The sequence below is a fragment of the Cololabis saira genome, chromosome 3, assembly GCF_033807715.1.
Source record: "Cololabis saira isolate AMF1-May2022 chromosome 3, fColSai1.1, whole genome shotgun sequence".
Lineage (NCBI taxonomy): Eukaryota > Metazoa > Chordata > Actinopteri > Beloniformes > Belonidae > Cololabis > Cololabis saira.
Genome location: NC_084589.1, coordinates 1,069,502 through 1,090,758, shown reverse-complemented (window position 1 = coordinate 1,090,758; position 21,257 = coordinate 1,069,502). Strand labels below are relative to the sequence as shown.

Sequence of the window (21,257 nt, the reverse complement as noted above, 5' to 3'; positions counted from 1 at the left end):
ATGCTAGTCCTCTTAGAGGAAGGTATACATTACAAAAGAGATCCGACCCTTTCATCTGCATTTACATGTTTTATACCCCCCTCTTCTCACCCTGTTACTTACAGCCTTTTGTTACAAACCATATAATGTGTGAATGTTTTCCATGACACTTTGAGAAGAGATCTTTGAGCAGATGGAGATGCTGCAGCTCATCTGGTGCTGCAGCAGAGCTGATAGATGCAGTTCACAACTCTAAGCCGTTCTTGACCCAGTAAACATCCCAGAACCACAGCAGTGTGGTTTTCAGGCCCATCACAGCCCAATAACAGCTGCACCTTCACTCATCCATGACATGGTCTCCTCCTGCTGCTGATTCAGCAGAGATGAAATCAGATGAAAAGAATGTGTTGAAACTGTGCTGGAAGGTGACGACCACAGGACAGGACTTCAGAGATGCTGCATTCAAGTGCATCTGTCCAAGTGTTGGACTGTTCCTTCATCAGTGTGTGAGAGCCATGTAATGTCCATGTTTGCTGAAAGAGACTGTGCTGGTCTGACCCACCTCCTCCTTTCAGGGTGGAGCCTGCTGGACAACAATGGTTGACACCAGGTCTGAGGAAGTGTAAGTGTGTTTTTATTTCATTCACACATTCAACCATCTTCACACTGACACATCACTCATTCATAAGTCCATCAATGATCAATGACAGATCAATAATAACTGCAGCTGGGTTGTTGGTTCTCTCCATCAGATTCCTGTCAACTCACCATCGACACAAACACAGTCCACAACAACATCCAACTGTCTCACAAAAACAGGAAGATGATGGATGTGGAGGAGGATCAGTCATATCCTGATCATCCAGACAGGTTTGATTTCTGGCATCAGCTGCTGTGTAGAGAAGTTCTGACGGGTCGCTGTTACTGGGAGGTCCAGAGGAGAGGAGATGTTTCTGTATCAGTGAGTTACAGAAGAATCAGCAGGAAAGGAAGCTCTAAAGACTGTTTGTTTGGAGGGAACGATCATTCCTGGAGTCTGTTTTGTTCTGATCATGGTCAGTACCGTGTCTATCACAATAAGAGAGTAACATGTTGTTCCTCCTCTTCCTCAGTCTCTGACAGAGTAGCAGTGTATGTGGACGTTCCTGCTGGAACTCTGTCCTTCTACAGCGTCTCCTCTGACAGACTGATCCACCTCCACACCTTCAACACCGCATTCACTGAACCTCTCTATCCTGGGTTCAGGTTCGGATTCAAGCCTGGTTCTTCAGTGTCTCTGTGTTGAGTTCAGTCTCAAGTAGGGGTGGGACGATACAGTAACTCATGATTCAATACTGTGGCGATATGTGGCCCACGATAACGATAATATCACGATACACAATATCTACGATATATTGTAAGAAATTTAATCAACGATATATCACGATCTATAGACCCTTTTTCTGTTTGTAAACAATGATGACGTAGAACGTATGCGCGCGCATTTTGGCAACAGAAGCTGGCGGAGATGAACAGCGTGTCAAGCTATGTAAGGGGATTATCAACTAAAGATCGCAAATGTTACCTTAACAAGTTGACTTTGACAAATGGTGTCCGACTTCCAGATCTGTGTTCTATTAATGAGTGGGTTGAAGACGTTAGCAAGTGGCCAAATGGGTTGTCGTCGCGGGGCGGCCCCTCCCCCCTCACCGCGGAGCCTCGAACCCGGACTGAGAGGGTCATGAGCGGCCAGCGGATCCCTGAGCTCCCGGATCGGCTCCCGGAGGATCCGGAGCGGCTCTGGCCAGCCCTGGAGAGCCTGCAGCGGCGGGCGGAGCGCGGGTGTGCGGGGTTCCCGGGGACCCCACCGGCCCCTCCGACCTCTTCCTCCTCAAGTTCCTGCGGGCCAGAGACTTCGATGTCCCTGAAGGTACGAGCCGCCGCAGGAGCACCGGTTGCTCTGAAATGATCCTGATCCTGTCGGAATCCTATAAAACTTTAGTCCGCCGGTGGAATAGCGATTCGTATAACCGTATACGCAACAACCAGACATGTTGATGCTGGGAACAGTTTGTTAATGCTTGCTTTCAGTCAGAACTGCTGGAGAACAACGCCACTTCACAACTCATAAGCATATCAGAAATGACACCCCCCACGACTCTCTATGTCAAACCATTAAAAAGTTATGGCAGAGAAAAGTTTTCTAGGGGGCGCTGTCGAGCCATTAGGCCACGCCCATTAATGCAAACCATGAAATATCGAATTTATCACCAGGCCTGGCTTGGTGCAAAATTTGGTGACTTTTGGGGAACTATCAAATATGGACCAATCAGATGAAGGGGGTCGCCACGGTAACGCCTTTGAAAGAGAAAAGTAATGCGCGTAGTCGCAGGATGGAGACGCACATTTTGATGTATAACACACCTGGGTGCACGTTACGGTTCGGGCCGTATTAATTGCAGAAGAAATGGCTTAAATTGCACCAAAATTACACGATTAATTCAAAATGGCCGACTTCCTGTTCGGTTCCGGCCATGGCGCCAAGAGACTTTTCTTTAAGTTGCGACATGATACAGGTGTGTACCGATTTTCGTGCATGTACATCAAACCGTATTATGGGGCTTGAGGCACAAAGTTTTCTAGGGGGCGCTGTTGAGCCATTAGGCCACGCCCATTAATGCAAACCATTAAATATCACATTTATCACCAGGCCTGGCTTGCGTGCAAAATTTGGTGACTTTTGGGGCACGTTTAGGGGGAAAAAAGGCCCTCCTTTCGTCAGAAGAAAGAATAACGACAATAAAAATTCCTACAGATACAATAGGGCCTTCGCACTGTAAGTGCTCGGGCCCTAATTAATAGATCTGACTATTATAAACCAACAAATAATCTCTTTATTAAATATAATACTCTAAGGGCCCGATTTACTAAAGGTTTGCGTGTGTTAAAACGTGTGCAAACTTGACAGCACCCGCAAACCAAAGTGCCAGCTGATCTACTAACAGCGTGCAAAGACGACTGCGTCTCTGAAATGTGCAAAATTGCACACGCAATTCAGTTAGTACTTTTGCCCTGATGAATAATCAATATGGGGCGTACCCGCCAGAACGCGCTAAATACTGGGAGGGGAAGATGCAAATTGCTCCATTTACCACGCGCAATGAGATATACCAAGCCTGAAAGTAGTTGCGCGTATTGTGATTGCGTCTGTATTTAATACCTTCCAAAGGAAGGTGCTAATCTGCTGCTGCTGTTATTGTGGCAAGGAGGCGACATCCAAAATCAAAGAATACGCAGAGAGATAGTCTTTATTCTGCTGCATGCTATTTTAAAAATGGTTGCACAAGTTTTATTAAAGGCCACTTTTTCTTTAGTTCTTTGCCTTATATCTTGCCACCTTCTCTTATTGTGCCCCCCTCCACTCGCCCACAAGCAGGCCAAGCCTTTGTGCCAAAACTTTGTATTTTATTGATTACTTATCTTATTTAACGTGAAATCATCCTTCGTAAATTACATTTAATTAAAACCCGTGCTTATTAATCACAAAACACAGGTTAAACATCATGACCAAATCCGCTCCGACCCGCTGTCAGTGATCAGCGCAGAGACTGCAGCTTCGCCTGAATTATGGTTCTGCGTTAAATCGACGGCTTCTTGCCATATGCTGGTCCCGTCTGTCACACATTTACTGTCAGTGTTTGCTATATAATATATAATATATGCAATATACTGTGGACATCTGAATAAAAACTTAACTCATAAATAGATGAATCAAAGCGCTCTCCAGCTCTGTGTCTGATGTCTTTTTCTCCTCAGATCATGCCGAGCACCGCGGGGTCACGCAAACCCGACCAATTCAATATTAAAATCAAATTCGGTCCTGTGGCCCGTTTTTCTATTTCGTATTTTTGATCTGTGCCTAAAATTGAAATGTGAAAAACCAGACGTTTTTCCGTTTTTTGTGTTACCAACTGCATTTATTCTATCGCAGGTTTTCTCCGATATTGCGTTTCTTTTGGTAATGTTTAAATTTCTTTGCTGTAGTTCATGAATGTGTTTATTTGCCTCCTCCACTAATATCTCTAACTCCAACTCGTTCAATTTCATTTTGCGCTTGTGACTTGTGACTGTGCTTTGCTTTCCATCCAGACTCTCCATGGCGCAGAGTTTGCCCTCGCAAACCTTAAGACACGCAACACCTCATTTAAATACTGCTGTTTGCACCTGTTATCAATTGCGCAAGCAATCTTAGTTGATCACCCGCAAACCACGTAACAACAGCACGCGCAAACTTTTTCCGTGCACACGCAATTTAGTACTCTTTATTTAGGATCTTAGTAAATCGGGCCCTTAGATTCCATGACATAGTAGAGCGGAAAACGGTTCTATTTGCCTTTAAAGCCCAGCAGAAACTGCTCCAAACTACATTCAGGATTTGTTCCAAATAAAAGAAACCGCTCTGACCTGAGGGGGAAACTCATGTTTGAGACGACGACAGAAAGAACAAATATTAAAAAGAGATGTACATCAATTAAGGCAAGAGAAATATGGAATAGTTGTGACAACGACCTAAAAATGTGCAGTTTTATCTTCAAGTTTAAGGAAATGTTTAAAGAAAATATTGTAAATAAATATAAAACACTATAAAGTATATTATCAAAAACATTCTAGAATGTGAAATGTCAATTTTATATTTTGTCTTCTTTATTTTTGTCTTTTTCATGCATTGTTTCCACGGGGTAATGCTAATGTCTCATATTTAAGCTGATCATAAGATAAAAAGGGTAGGCACTATAAGCTTCGGCTTCAGCTACACCTTTTCGGCAAAAGAAATGTTTATTTTACCTTTTCATCTTGTTTTGTAAAAAAGTGTGTACAAGACCGAAATAAAGATAATTCATTTTTTCATTCATTCATTCTTTCATAATTCATTCATTGTATGAATAAGATGATCCATCCATCATCTAGAACTGCTTCTTCATATTCAGGGTCCCGGGGGTCGGCCTTGTTGATTTTACACTGTACTATAATTATTTTTATGTACATTTGTCAGTAGGAGGAGAAATCAACAACAATAAAGTGCTTATATGGTTCCCAGACTGTAGAAGAAGAACTGGACAAACCCTCCATGATGTCACTCGTAGGTTTTCTGAAGAGAGGTTTTAAAGCCTCGTCTTCATCGTAGTGCACCGCTCCACGTTGTAAACGGTAGGAACAAACTGGCCTGGAAGCTGCTGCAACACCAACGAGATCAGGATCACGACGTTTGTAAACTGAGAGGTCCTTCAAGGATCCTGAAGAACTAGAACGTTTACTTGCTCGATTTAACTTTTTGAATAAAGTTCTCCTTTGATGACAATATTTCATATTCACTCATTAAAAGCGCTGCCTCAACATTTCCTCACAATAATTATCAAATTGATTTATCATGCTAGGAAACATATTTCAACACGAAACATTTTTTATTCTTAATCCATTTCGTTCATCCAATCTATTTTTTAATTTATACTGTGTAGCTTTAAAACTTAATTACTTAAAATAATTTTCATTTTTTTTATCATCATTTTTGTTGAATTGTCTAATGTTCTGTTCTTAAATTAAAAAAAACATCCTAGGAGGTAGACTGAATATCTTTGTTTTTATTCCTGTTCTACTGTGCCTTATCCCCTAATAAAAATATTAAAACAAGAGATGCTGGTGGACCGAGCCGATGCCCAGCTGGACGTTCCTCTCCTCTGCAGTCTGCAGGACTCTGCGTCTTGGTCTCGGTTCATCCGTAGAACAACCGTTCACGGTTCCTCTGACCACTTTCACTGAGCTTTGGTCCGGAGAGCGTTTTTCTGGGTTACGGTTCACATGTAGCAAGTAAGTCGACTTTATTTCAACGACACCTTTCACAGAGAGAGGCTCACAAAGTGCTTCACAAGGTTAAAGACAGGGTAGCAAGGAAAAGAAATCAAATAAAAACACAAAGACGACAACAGACAGGAACAGTCAAAAATCATTCATTTACAAGTCTTTCCTACAAGCCTGCCTATACAGGTGTGCTTTACGGTGTTTTTTAAAAATATCCCCAGTGGCTGAGTCTCTCAGGTCCTGGGGGAGAGAAGCTCCACAGCCTGGGAGACACACTGGGTTCATGGAGCAGGGCAGACACCGTGGAGAGCTCTGAAAGCTAAAAGTAAAACTTGAAAACGGATCCTGTGACTGGCAGGAAGCCAGCGAGGCGAGGCTGGGACCGGACGAATACGGCAGGGGTCGGCAACCCAAAATGTTGAAAGAGCCATATTGGACCAAAAACAAATATGTCTGGAGCCGCAAAAAATGAAAAGTCTTGTATCAGCCTTAGAATGAAGGCAACACATGCTGCATGTTTCTATATTAGTTAGAACTGGGGGAAGATTTTTTTTTAAATTATGCACTTCGAGAAAAAAAGTCGAAATGTCGGGGAAATAGTTAAAATTTCGTGAAATAGTCGAAATGTTGAGAAAAAAATTGAAATGTCGAGGAAATAATCAGTACAATCTCGAGAAAAAAGTCGTGAAAAAAGTCAAAATTTTGAGAAAAAAAAGTCGAAATGTCGAGATTAAAAAGGAAACGAAAAAGGAAGAAAAAAACTGAAAAAAAGAAAAAAAAAGGAAAAAAAGGAAAAAAAAGGTCAAACATTTTTGAAAAAGCTCCAGGAGCCACTAGGGCAGCGCTAAAGAGCCGCATGCGGCTCTAGAGCCGCGGGTTGCCGACCCCTGGTCTACGGGAACTCCTCCTGGACCTCGTCAGCAGCCCGGCTGCAGCCGGGCAGCAGCAGTCGAGCCGTGCTGACGCAGATCGGCCTGCAGAGACACATTGGTTTCAGTTTGGCAATATTTGTGAGGGGAAAACAGTTGCTCGGGGAGGAGCGAACACCCGGGTTTGAAGATCCCCTGCGATCTTCACCCGTGGAAACACTGCTGCCAGGGGCAACGATGAGAACTCAGCTGGAGGTGGCTGACAGCCATGTCTTCCTCTCTGCATGACGGAGCTGAAAGCTGCATCTGTGGACGGTGCAGACGGACCTGACGGACCTGTGGACGTGGTCCTGAGTCCAGCAGGGTCCTCCAGAGACAATCACATCTGAGGACCTGCACATCTCCATGTTCTGGATCTCTGGAAAGCGTCTAGAGATAACATCTGTTGTATTAGACACTATATAAATAAAATTGAATTGAATTGAATCTCCAGATCCAGTCCAGACCTCCAGCCTTGTCCCTCAAATACAGCGCCAGCTCCTGATTCCATCAATCTTTTGAGGATAATAAACACTGTAAAAACTATCAAAGATCCTATAATCTACAGTTTTACAGGGAGGGACATTTTCCTGAAATGTTGCCATAGTTTTTAGATCCCGTTTGTCCCAGACTGAGAGGTTCTGTCATGTGACTGACCTGTTCACAATTAGTTGTCAAATGCTCCTCCGGTCGGCCTTGATTTGTGTTAATTACATTCCCAGGCTTTTGTTTTCTTCTGTTCCAACTTATCACAGATGTGTTGCTGCCATTAAATTAAAAAAATCAGCTCATATTTTCAGTCCCAGCTTTATTGGAATTGGGGTTGTACCCGCTAACAGGACCAGACTGAAGGGTCAGGCACCACGAAGCCAAACCACCACCATCAAACCACCTACCGAGTCAAAGCAGAGATGAGCAGATAGGTGGAGGGGCCTCCGGCACCAGATCTGCTTCCGTCTGCAGGGGGGATTTGAAAAAGGACGTGATCCCGAGACTGTCAGTCAGACACTGATGTGGGTCTGAAAACCTGCTCTGTGGTCTGAAAACCGGGTCTGTGGTCCGTCCTCCGTCTCCTGGGAGTTTAGTTTCTGTAGTTTAGTTTGAACCAGGAGACTCTACAATCAGCTACCTGCATGTGTTTGGTTTTCAGTCCTGGGGGGGGCTGCTGTCAGCACACAGGAGTGTCTGATGGGGGTGTGCGTGTGCCCGGGGCTCAGCTGTCCACCACCTGGTGCGGCAGAGTGACGGAGGAGCCGTTGATGAAGGAGCCCTGCTTGTCCCGGCCCTTCAGGAAGTAGGTGAGCAGCTCCCCCTTGCCCTTCACGAAGATGGGCCCCCGCTTCACGAAGCGGAAACCAAACTCCTTCAGGATGTTGTGGCAGTCCTCCACCACCTGGAGAGAAACATACGCTTAGGAAAAACTCACCCAATATCAGAAAGGAGAATATTTGACTGGCTGCAAAACGTCAGAGCTGGACCTCAATGTCAATTAGCCTTCGCTGTGGCCCCCAGACCAGGGGGCCGCAACCCAAAATGTTGAAAGAGCCATATTGGACCAAAAACACACAAAACAAATACAGGACTGTCTCAGAAAATTTGAATATTGTGATTTTCTGTAATGCAATTACAAAAACAAAAATGTCATACATTCTGGATTAAGCTTAAGAAAAGTCAAATATCCTATCTCAAAAAATTTGAATATTCTGGGAATTTTAATCTTAAACTGCCATAACTGCTATAGCCATAATCAGCAATATTAAAATAATAAAAGGCTTGCAATATTTCAGTTGATTTGTAATGAATCCAGAATGTAAGACAACTTATGTTTTTTTTAATTGCATTACAGAAAATAAAGAACTTTATCACAATATTCAAATTTCTGAGACAGTCCTGTATGTCTGGAGCCGCAAAAAATGAAGTATTTTACAAGCCTTAGAATGAAGGCAAATGGCGAAAGGCGAAATGTCGAAAAAAAAGTCGAAATGTCGAGAAAAAAGTCAAAATGCCGAGATTAATGTTGAAGTACAATCTCTCGAAAAAAGTGGAAATGTCGAGAAAAAAGTCGAAATGTCGAGAAAAAAGTCGAAATTTCGAGATTAGAGTTGAAGTACAATTTCGAGGAAAAAGTCGAAATGTTGAGATTAAAAAGGAAAGGAAAAAGGAAGAAAAAAAGAAAAAAAGGAAAAAAAGATAAAAGGAAAAAAAAGAAGAAAAAAAAGAGAAAATAAAGAGAAAAAAAAGAAGAAAAAAAGGTCAAACATGTTTGAAAAAGCTCCAGGGAGCCACTAGGGCGGCTCTAGAGCCGCGGGTTGCCGACCCCTGGCCCAGACTCTGGAACTCCCTCCCCCTGCACATCCGGGCGGCCCAGTCTTTACATATTTTCAAATCTCAGTTAAAGGTCCACCTTTTTTCCCTTGCTTTCAATTAGTGTCTTTCTATATTGTCTTATCCAGATTTTGTCTTTTAGGCTTTTTCTTTTCTTATATCTTTTAAAAATGTCCCTTTTTTATGTCTTCGCTTTTAGCATTTAATGCACTTTCTGTGAAGCACTTTGGCTGCGGCTCAGCCGTTTGTATATGTGCCATACAACTAGGGTTGCCAGCCGTCCCTTGAAAAATGGAATCATCCCGTATTTATAAACTAAAGTACGCGTCCCGTAATGAGCTGGAAAGGGACGCACTTGGTCCCCTATTGTGAGAGTCAAAAGATAGTCGTAAAATGTCATTGAGCTGTTGAGTTCATAAGTTATGTTTTTCTGTTTTACTCCAACTGTAGCTACAGTCATGGCCTTTGAGGCACAAATATGTTTACAAGTTTTCTACAGGCTTTCTGTTTGCACTTTTGTTATTGCACTAAAAATGTGCACTGTTACAGGATGGATGTTCTGCTTTCTTTCTATTGTTTTATATTCATTTATACAATTTTAAGTTAAGCAGGACAGGTTTCTGTTTAAGAAAGATACTAATTTGATTCAGTTAATTTTGTTATTTTGTATTAAAGTGAATTGCTGGATAATAATTTGTTTTCCATGTGTTCATGGCATTCAAAAATATGCATCTAATTCAACTCGGGTTTGAGTCAAATAGTTAAAAAATCGTTTCACTCACAAAAAAAGGGGCTACAAAAAATTCACCACGCCAGGAAAGGGGAAGGTAACCAGGTTGGCCGGCCCTGCAGATGAGGGGTCCCTTATTTATTTTCCAGGGAGTTGGCAACCCTATATATAAATAAAATGTGACTTGTCAATGTAGGTGAGACTGGGACCTGGCCCGGGTAAGTGCTGTACGTGGGCAGCTGTACCTGGATGTTTCCCATCACCCCGGTGGACTCCATGCGGCTGGCCACGTTCACAGTGTTGCCCCAGATGTCGTAGTGGGGTTTGCGAGCCCCGATGACTCCAGCCAGGACCCCCCCCTTGTTCAGACCTGCATGAACACACACCAGCCTCATGTTATTCTCTCATCTATCCTGCAGCACTACAGTTTCACACAGAAAGTAAACAAGATCATATAGTAACAGGTCAATTATAAAGGGTCTGCATTGATTTCACTTCCCCACTGCCCCCTTACTCACACTGAGTGGTAAAACATCAGCAAAAACAGCTGCATCTAGTGGAGAAGACAGGATAACAGCCGATTATGGGATTAAATTAAAGTCAGTTGGACTTGACAGTGACCCGTACAGTTACCAAGAACCAGTGGTCCATGGACATTAATATTTGGTACAGTTACCAAGAACCAGTGGTCCATGGACATTAATATTTGGTACAGTTACCAAGAACCAGTGGTCCATGGACATTAATATTTGGTACAGTTACCAAGAACCAGTGGTTCATGGACATTAATATTTGGTACAGTTACCAAGAACCAGTGGTTCATGGACATTAATATTTGGTACAGTTACCAAGAACCAGTGGTCCATGGACATTAATATTTGGTACAGTTACCAAGAACCAGTGGTCCATGGACATTAATATTTGGTACAGTTACCAAGAACCAGTGGTCCATGGACATTAATATTTGGCCATGAATCCAGTTTCCTGATATTTATATGTACTAAACTTCTACGCCGGGGAAATACACGAAGCAAAGCTTGAAGGCCTATATATATGTCTTGACGCTTGGTCCGACTTCAAGGCAGGATTTGTTGTAGAAATTAAAGTGATGAGGACACCGAACTTTATGATTTGAACGTTTAACGTTAGCTACCCAAACATCCAACATTACCTGATACAAAATGGGAACCACAAATCCACGTTTCAGTGCCTGGAATCCAGCAATCCATTTGTCTCTCTTAAGCTTATTTTTTAGCAGTCTGTAAAACGATAACTCTGATTTCTTGCTAAATCTATGAGAACAGTCGATCGCACAACAGCTCTTTCCCATTTTAGATGTTTTCCAGTTGCTCAAACTGAAAGTTTACGCTGACACTCAGTCTTTCTAACACTCAGTCTTTCTGCTACTCAGTGGGCGTAACCCGCTATGAAGTCGCATCTGTGACGTCATGTGCATTCCCTCCATTTTCAAAACAATCCATTTCATCGTATTCCTTTAATAATATACTTCATGTTATTTGAACTTTAAAAATTCATGGAATGTTAATTCAATACGAAAGAAAAAGGCTTGACAAAGGACCCATGACACGTGGACTGATTCCCCCAGGGAGAACTTCCCTCCAACCCCCTGAAACCAGGGAGCTGGTTCCACCAGAACCAGGAGCCCCACAACTGAAGGCTTTGCCCCCCATCCTACTGTTGAAAACTCTCGGAACCAGTCATTTGAGATGATATCCTGGTTTAAACAATAAGTCAATGAAGGGAGGTTACAATCTAAAAAGATCTGATCACTCCTGCTCATCCTCACTGGATCAGTAAATTTTCACTTGAAATAAGTAGGAAAATCTGCCAGTGGGACAAGATTTATCTTCTCATTACAAGCAAAAAAATCTTGTTCCACTGGCAGATTTTTCTACTTATTTCAAGTGAAAATCTACTTGAAACAGGTGAAAATTGTTGTTTTTTCCAGTGATGAGTCTTGTTTTAAGTGTAATGAGATTTTTTTTACTAAAATGAGACATTTTAACTAGAAATAAGACAAATATTCTTGTTAAGATTTAGAGTTTTTGCAGTGATCCATTTTACTTATCCTGTGAAGGACAGAGTCATATTGATAAGTTCAGAAAAGTGTTTTTTATTGTTGTATTTGATGTATTTGATGTAAGTCCAGTGGATATTTAAAGCTTACAGAAGGCTGCATTTAACTGCTGCTATGTCATTCCTGCAGTATTTCTGCAGGTGTTTTGGTCACTGCTATTATTTGTAATATATTATATTTGTAATCAGCACAAATTATCTGTCCCCATATGATCAAATCCACCATCCCCCCTGATGTTTTTTACAACTCGAGTACTGGTTCCAGGTGAGTAATGAGGTGATGGTGAGTGTTCCAGGGAGGGTGGACGTACCGATGCGCAGCATGAAGTTGTTGAACGACTGGTAGTTGATGTTCATGAGTGTGACCTTCATGGCCAGAGCGAAGTCTGCCAGATCTGCCAGGTGCTGCCACCGCTCTCTGTCAGACTGCTCATCTTTCTGCAGGGGAGAAAAGGAAAAACCTGCAGGTGAAGCAAACCAGACATGACTTCAGCACTCCTGATCCTGGATCCCGTCTCCACAATGGAGGATAACCTCTTCGTGTTTTTAAATCCACAGCAAGAAAACTCGCTGCAGTTGTTTTATATTCTCCAAAATCCTCTCTAAAAACTTAAATTCTGCAGGAGATTGACAAGGTGTGGTGGATGTGGGTAAACTGGGACCAGGTCCTGTTCAGTCTGGGGTAAACGGAGACATGCACCTGGTCGTGGCAGGTTAAACCAGGAGTAGTATGAGGGACACTTACAGGACTGTCTCAGAAAATTTGAATATTGTGATAAAGTTCTTTATTTTCTGTAATGCAATCAACACTAAAGATGTAGAACCTGGAGGAGATGATAGATGTGCTGCTGGATCTGTGGCTTGTGTTTGATATCAAGTTAAAAAATGAGAGAGAGAAGCTTCAAGCAGCGACGTTTTTTAATTTTTAGTTTGTCTCTGCGCTGCTGAAAAGTCAGCTGGAGCTGTGAGCAGCTATGAAGAGACAGAGCTCCTGGTAGATCTGGTCGTTCCTTATCTCCGTCTAGATCTTTTTAATTCTCTCCTCAGCACCAGGTTTATGAACATCTGACCCTCAGAGTTGGATCATGAAACAGACTTTTGCTGCCGTTGCTGGTTGAATAAAATGACCAAGAATCCGTCAGAGTCTCTTTCTCTGATTTCCTCCTCCTGACTCAGACGTCTGACTCCAACCCCCCGACCAATCGGTGGTCTGTAGTGTGATGATGTCAGATACAGCCCACTCAGCAGCTTAGAACCTCGGCAGAATAGTTACAGAAAAGTATCTACTCGGTACGTTAGACCCCTAGTGGAAAAGAACCAAACCGAGGTGAGTCGGGCTGAGTAGGTACTAGTGGAAAAGCTCCATTAGACCTGGACTTGGTCAGTATGAGGTTAACCAGGAACTGGAGCTTCATGCAGCTGGAACAGACCGGGATCATGTGACCTGCTGACCTGGAACAGACTGGGGTCATGTGATCTGCTGACCTGGAACAGACTGGGGTCATGTGACCTGCTGACCTGGAACAGACCGGGGTCATGTGACCTGCTGACCTGGAACAGACCGGGGTCATGTGACCTGCTGAGCTTCAGACTGGGGTCATGTGACCTGCTGACCTGGAACAGACTGGGGTCATGTGACCTGCGTACCTTCAGACTGGGGTCATGTGACCTGCGTACCTTCAGACTGGGGTCATGTGACCTGCGTACCTTCAGACTGGGGTCATGTGACCTGCTGACCTTCAGACTGGGGTCATGTGACCTGCGTACCTTCAGACTGGGGTCATGTGACCTGCTGAGCTTCAGACTGGGGTCATGTGACCTGCTGACCTTCAGACCGGGGTCATGTGACCTGCTGACCTTCAGACTGGGGTCATGTGACCTGCGTACCTTCATGCAGCCGTATCCGTTGCTGAGGTCGGGGGTGACGCCGGAGGCGGCCATGTAGGTGCTGCCGATGGTCTTGATCTTGGTGATGTAGCGGAACTGAGGCTCGTCCAGCAGCTGCAGACACGGCAAACATCACATTTCCTGTTTAGAGGTGCTTAACACGACATGTTATCAAACTTCACAGGGTTGCTTCCTGAAAGCAGCTTTACAGCTGACTTCATCCGGACGCTGCTGTGATGTGTCTGTTCACCCTGACATCTGTGTTTCAGCACAGGACACGTCTTTGCTTTACTAGAACTTACAGATATTCATCTTTGGATGTTTGAATGTTGTCAACACCTTTAGAATTAACATCCAGCGAACAGGCTAACAGGCTATGGTTGGTGCCACGCAGCAGCAGCTGCTCGCTGCGTTTTTCCTGTTCCACCAGCTTCTCTGGCTACTGGACAGATCCGGCTGCTCCAACTTCCACACATCTGTTCGTGAGCGGAAGAGTTCATAAACCCTTTGACTTTATTTACACCAAATATTGACCTAAGATACGCAGCACTGGTCCGCTAGGCTGCCCACACGGGGCCAGGCTTCTACCTGGGAGACAGCCCTGAGGGATTACGAGGACGGCCTTGATGATCCATAAGATCAGAGACCTGGAATCGGTCCTCCCATATGTAGCGTTCAGTTTAGCAACATTCCAGTAAAAAGCAGAACCAGGGAAAGAGCTTACGCTGTCAAAGTCAGAGATGATCTCGTTGAGGAAGCGCAGACACTCGATGCCTCCGTTGTTGATGCTCTCCTCCGTGTAGAAATCAGAGAAGTTGGGGATTGAAGCGAACATGACGCCGATCTCCTCGTACGACTGGCTGTACAACTCCTGCAGAAGCCAAGATGAGGTTAATGTTCAACCAACCACCAGCCTGGACAGTAAATGTCAAACATTTAAGCCCAGAGACACCTGAGATTTGTCTGACTTAGTTTGGTTCAGCCAGTAAGAAAGATCTCACTGTAAACCCTACACAGACATATATAGACAATATATTATTCCTTTATCCGCTTTAATGTAGCCACAAGTTCCTACTCTCAGTCCTAGTCTCTTGGCGTTCCTCTTTGCTCTCTTCCTACGAGCACACCTTCCTCCTCTCCTTCTTCGATGAACAATAGAACAATTTCCCCCGTCACGCTGTACGTGAACAGCACCGATGGCGGTCGTTTTTAACCCGGGCCTCGACCGATCTGGTATGGAAGTCCTAGATTTGATTTTACATGTTTGACCCTTCCTGACACAGAGCAGGTTTTTTAAGTGACACAACCAGTCACTTAAAAAGTCCTGCTTAATCCTTGAGATTTAGAAAAAAATTTTTTGTTAAAAGTCAAGGATGTGGAGCTTCCGGTTGGTGAGCAGATGGAGTAGACGCGTTGGAGTGCTCCCGTGAGTGCCAAACTTTTTAAACCACCAAGCCCTCAAACTTTCAAAATTTTTACTTTAAAAAGGATTCCCTGTTGCTGTTTTTCTTTTTTTTTTGTCTCGAACGAGCCCACTTACCTCCGAGATGGCTTCGAAGAGCGGCAAGTCGGGCAAGAAGGACGACGCTGGCGCTGTCTTAACCCTGGCGGCCATTACCACGTTGCTGGAGGAACACCGCGCTGCCCTGGCCGCCGAGTTCAAAAATACTTTCAGTCAGCTCGACTCCAAACTCGACCAAACGCGGCTCGCGGTCGAGGACCATGGCCAACGGGTTTCGTCCCTTGAACTCGCCACAGAAGACCTCAGCCAGCGAGTTACGGACCTTGAAGGCATCTGCTCGACTCTACGGGATGATAATGCTCGGCTGAAGGCTAAGGTGGTGGATTTGGAAAGCCGGAGCAGAAGGCAGAACATCCGTATCCTGGGCTTACCGGAGTCGACCGAGAGCGGTTCTCCGGCGGCTTTCTTCTCCAAGCTGCTGTGTGAGGTGTTCGGGAACGATACGCTGCCGTCACCGCCAGAGATAGACAGAGCGCACCGCTCTCTCGCCGCCAAGCCGGCCCCGGGACAGAGACCGCGTCCGGTCATCATCCGCCTTCACCGGTACCAGACGAAGGATATCCTCGTGAGGGAAGCGCGCCGGAGAGGAAAGTTGGAATATCGCGGCCAGCCCATCCGGGTCCTGGAGGATTACAGCCCCGAAGTTGCCAGCCAACGAGCGGAATACAGCGGAGTCATGTCGGAGCTCTACCAGCTGGGTCTGAGGCCGGCTCTGCTCTTCCCCGCCCGGCTCCGGCTCACGCTGTCCGGGGGGGCCAGGAAGTGGATCGGCTCCGTGGATGAGGCGCGCAAATTCATCACGAGTCGCAGCAAAGCTTCAAACCCGCCGTAACGGGACTGTTGGAGGCTGCCACGGCTCCGCCTGCAGCCCGGTGCGGCTCACTGACGCTCACGGACTGACTTTTTTTTCTCTCTCTTTTTTTTTTTTACGTGAGTCACATTATTCCTGAGGGGAGGGTGAGTAACCCCGCGACAACCAGTATTTTCTCTGTTGTTAGTTGGACTGCCCCTTTGCAAATATTATTAATTTGCAGTTATTTTTGGCTATTTGAGGGAAGGGGAAAAATAAGTGGTGAAGAGGGAGAGAAAAAAAAAAAAAAAAAAAAAAGCTTTTCCGATTTACCTATAAGTTTTGTAATAATTGTAAGCTGTTAACCTTACTTTTACGCTGCTTAAGTCGGACGTTTTATATTTTATATTTTTGTAAAAATATTTCTGGGCTCATATCGGGACTTCCAGGTCAAGATTTGAGAGGGTATTCCTTTTTTTTTATTTACATCTACACGTTTTAAGGTGCTAATAGGTATACACCCATGATACGGGAGCAAAAGCTATTAGTGTGTAGGATAGGAAGATGTGTTATTGCACTATGTTTGTTTTGAAGAGCTTGCTGCTTTTTTTTTATTTTTCTATAGCAGCTGTCTTAGTTGGGGAGGGTGGGTCGGGGGGATATGTCACTGCCAGAAACTTTGCATTAACTCTTTTCAACTCATTACTTAATGTGGGTCACATTCAACCTCCTTTCCGTTCTCTTTTTTTCTGCCTAGGTCATTGTGCACACCTAATTTTTCTTCTTAGATATTATGAGTAGATACTTGAAGTTGGTGAGCTGGAATGTTAAGGGTCTGAATCACCCTGTTAAAAGGAAGAGGATCTTCTCACATCTAAAACACCTTAAAACAGAAATAGCCTTTCTACAAGAAACTCATATTCGCAGTTCTGATAATAGCCGCCTGTTCCCGAGGTGGTCAGGGCAGAGATTTCACTCCTCCTTTCAAGCTAAAGCCCGAGGAGTTTCAGTTCTGATCAGTCAGGATGTTTCATTTGAGCAGCACAATGTGATTTCTGACAAGTTTGGTCGCTACGTGATCGTTTCTGGGAAATTATTCAATACATTGGTCGTACTTGTGAACGTTTATGCCCCTAATTCAGATGATGCAGTCTTTTTTGAACGACTGTTTTCACTGCTCCCTGACCTTAATACATATTCTCTCATACTGGGTGGTGATTTTAATTGCTGGCTCGACCCAGTCCAAGACCGATCCTCTACCAACCCCGGCACAGCAAGTAAGTCAGCCCGTCTTATTCAGGCGTTCCTCTCTGACTACGGTGTTTGTGATGTGTGGCGTTCTTTACATCCATGTGACAGAGAATACTCCTTTTTCTCACAAGTGCACCACACATACTCGAGGATTGATTATTTTTTTATTGATAATCAACTGATTCCCCTGGTCCATTCCTGTGCTTATCAGAGCATTGTCATTTCCGACCACGCTCCTGTGGTTCTAACCATGTCCCTTCCTGACCTACCTCAGAGAGACAGACGGTGGCGATTCAATTCAACTCTGCTGTCGGACACAAATTTTGTTAAATCAATGGAAACGGAAATAGCCTTTTTCCTATCCACGAATATGACTCCAGGAATGTCTAGTCTAACTGTCTGGGATTCCCTCAAGGCTTATCTCCGGGGACAGATTATATCCTACACTGCTAGGGTGAGGCAAAAATCTTATAGTGAGCGATCAGACCTTGCCCGCCAAATTAAAGAGGTCGATGAAGAATATTCTCGGACTAAATCCCCAGATCTTTACAAAAAGCGGCTAGAACTTAAAACTAAATTTGACCTGCTTACCACTCACCCAATTGAACAGTCACTTCTGAAAAGTAAAACCAGGTTTTATGTTTATGGAGACAAATCTGACAAATTATTAGCCAACCAACTTAAAGGCTCTAAGGCTAAACAAAATATTTCTAAGATTCGATTACCAAATGGCCATGTAACTACAGACCACTTACTCATAAATGAAGCATTCAGGGACTTTTATACCCAGCTATACACCTCGGAATCTCAGACTGATCGAGATGAGATTGCGGACTTTTTAAATAGTCTTAGTATTCCCAGTCTTTCACCAGATCTAAGGAAGACATTAGAAGAACCGATATCCCTGATGGAAATTACTCGAGCCATTTCTTCACTGCAGTCGGGTAAATGTCCTGGCCCTGATGGCTTCCCGGCGGAATTTCTAAAGAAATTTTCTAATTTGCTTTCCCCATTGCTATCTTCAGTTCTTTCAGAATCCTTCAGCCACGGTTCCCTCCCTCCTTCTTTTTCGGAGGCCTGCATCACCCTCATAGCTAAAAAAGGGAAGGATCCTACTGAATGCGCCTCCTACAGGCCCATCTCCCTCTTAAACACAGATGCTAAAATCCTAGCTAAAGTCCTAGCCCATAGGCTGGAGAATGTCCTCCCCACAATTATATCTGAAGACCAAACTGGCTTCATTAAAGGTAGGCAGTCTTACTTCAACACAAGGCGACTGTTCAATATTATCTACTCTGCCTCTGAGGCTATCCCTGAATGCGTTGTCTCTCTGGATGCGGAGAAAGCATTTGATCGCGTCCAATGGGATTATCTCTTTGCTGTGCTGGACAGGTTTGGTTTTGGTCCGAACTTTGCTCTGTGGATTAAACTTCTCTATTTACACCCAACAGCCTCAATTCGTACTAACTCTCAACGGTCAAAACCATTTAATCTGCATCGTGGAACCCGTCAGGGGTGCCCCCTTAGTCCCATGCTTTTTGACATGGCTATCGAACCGCTTGCCACAGCGCTCCGATCTTGTGAGGATGTGTCCGGTATCTGGAGAGGTGGCAGGGAACATAAGGTCTCGCTCTATGCCGATGACCTCTTGCTTTTCATCTCTCACCCTCTGGCCTCATTACCCCCTGCGCTGTCACTTCTCAGTCAGTTTGGGAAACTCTCAGGCTATAAACTGAATCTCAGCAAAAGTGAGCTTTTCCCTACCAATCTCGAATCGCATGCTTTAGACCTTTCCAATTTTCCCTTTAAAATCGCAAATGACAAATTCTCCTATTTAGGCATATCGGTGACAAGGAAACACAAAGACCTGCTCCAAGAGAATCTTATCTCATTGTTAAATGAGACCAAACAAACCCTTACACAATGGTCACCCCTGTCAATGTCTCTTGTGGGTCGCATCAATTCAGTCAAAATGACCATTTTACCTAAATTTTTGTACCTTTTCCAGACCTTACCACTCTTTATTCCTGGTTCTTTTTTTCAGTCCCTTGACTCAGTTATATCTTCATACCTATGGCGGGGTAAACGGCCACGTTTGAACAAAACTCACCTTCAAAAAATTAAGTCTGCAGGTGGTCTGGCCCTCCCAAACTTTCGTTATTACTATTGGGCTGCTAACCTGCGCTGCCTTGCATTCTGGTCCTTCCACTGCGACGGCGCTGACCGCCCTGACTGGGTGGCGATGGAGTTACATCCAACTGATGACCTGTCAATTCCTGCCCTACTCGGCTCCTCACTTCCACTTCCTTCACTTAAATCAATCAAAAACCCAGTGGTTAAACATTCTCTTAGAATTTGGGCCCAATTTAGGAAGTTTTTTGGTTTTCACAGCTTCTCTCTTCTTAGCCCCATTGCATCAAATCACTCTTTCAAACCATCCCTTGAGGACCCCACCTTCCAGGAATGGCACAGGAGGGGTATGATTCGTTTTAAAGATATGTTCATAGACGGCACCGTGGCATCTTTTGAGCAGTTAAGTAGTAAATTCAGCCTTCCAAAATCACATTTCTTTAGGTATCTTCAGGCTAGACATTTTGTTCTTTCCCAGACACCCAGCCCTGGTGCATCGATAGGCTTGACCACAGTTGACAAAGTTCTTGCCACAGACCCATTCAAAAAGGGGCTCATTTCGTCTTTCTATGGCATGTTGCTGGATCTTAGGAGTGCCCCTACAGATAAACTCAAAGCAGCATGGGAGCAGGACTTAGGGCTTCCCTTATCAGAGGATACCTGGGAGTCCATACTCAAACTGGTTAATACAACCTCCCTGTGCGCACGTCACTGCTTAATTCAGTTTAAAGTGGTACACAGGGCTCATATTTCCAAAGCAAAGCTATCCTCCATGTACCCAGATATTAGTCCATACTGTGTAAGATGTAAAGTAGCCGAAGCCTCTCTCATCCACATGTACTGGTCCTGCCCATGTCTAAATAAGTACTGGATGGAAGTATTTCATACTCTCTCTCTGGTGCTTAAAATTAGATTAGAACCAAACCCACTGACTGCCCTGTTTGGGGTCATGGAGGGAGGAAGGAAGTTAACCACTGCACAGGGGCACACTTTGTCTTTTGCCTCCCTTTTGGCTCGTCGGGCAATTCTGTTCAGGTGGAAGGATCCCTTCCCTCCTACTCGTGCACAATGGCTGGAAGACATCATGTCCTGCTTAAAACTGGAGAAAATTAGATACTCGCTTCAGAAATCAAATAAGTTCCAGAAAGTGTGGGGACCTTTTCTAGAAGCATTCCAGACCCTGTGAACTATACTTCATATTTCTTTTGTATTCCTAGTGCAGGCTTTTGATGATAGAGTGACCTCATATTGTGATTAGTAATCTGGCAGTGACAGGGGAGGGATTAGTTTGGTCTGTAGTTTGTTTTTGTTACTATTTTATATTTTTTCATACTGTTTAATTGTTCTTTATATTTTGTACACTGGTGTATGCTATGATTAACATGCCCATGCCTACTCAAAATATTTGTAATCGACATGCAGCATTTCACCTTTTTTTACTCTGTGAAAATTCCAATAAAAAGATCTTGAATTAAAAAAAAGTCAAGGATGTTACATAAAAAATTTAAAACATTTCTACATGATCTTGGCATGATGTGCTACAATTCGGCTTCATTTAAACTTTCTTGCTTAAAAATATAATTAAAATAACACTACAGTTTTTGCTTATGTTGGGGCTGACAGGCTGTTATGACTAAGTGGGTGGGAGAAGAACTTCAACCTCAACACATCTGTGGAAGTCGTCGATAGCTGACTATATTTCTCTGGAGGGACTGAGATTTGGAATTAGTGGTCAGAGGAGCCTTTTTACAGCAAAATTTGACAAAGTGTTGCAACCTGGGAACTGCCTGAAATGTTGGATTC

General features: G+C 44.0%; 2 protein-coding genes across 2 annotated transcripts in view; one reads left to right on the top strand and one right to left on the bottom strand.

Annotated features, from left to right (window-relative positions):
- The window catches only part of LOC133424423 (NACHT, LRR and PYD domains-containing protein 3-like), a 44,406-nt gene extending 43,141 nt beyond the window's left edge, over positions 1-1,265 (top strand). Inside the window, exons 11-12 of the mRNA XM_061715034.1 lie at positions 555-601; positions 732-1,265. Of these exons, the coding sequence (XP_061571018.1) occupies positions 555-601; positions 732-1,264 (580 nt within the window). The 3' untranslated portion in view covers position 1,265. The remainder of the gene's footprint in view (positions 1-554; positions 602-731) is intronic.
- Positions 1,266-5,851: 4,586 nt separating this feature from the next.
- LOC133424414 (adenylate cyclase type 3-like) overlaps positions 5,852-21,257 on the bottom strand; it is a 59,903-nt gene continuing 44,497 nt past the window's right edge. The window contains exons 17-21 of the mRNA XM_061715008.1: positions 14,486-14,632; positions 13,762-13,875; positions 12,186-12,312; positions 10,023-10,147; positions 5,852-8,115 (exon numbers count right to left, since the gene is read on the bottom strand). Coding sequence (XP_061570992.1) covers positions 7,936-8,115; positions 10,023-10,147; positions 12,186-12,312; positions 13,762-13,875; positions 14,486-14,632 — 693 coding nt within the window. The 3' untranslated portion in view covers positions 5,852-7,935. The remainder of the gene's footprint in view (positions 8,116-10,022; positions 10,148-12,185; positions 12,313-13,761; positions 13,876-14,485; positions 14,633-21,257) is intronic.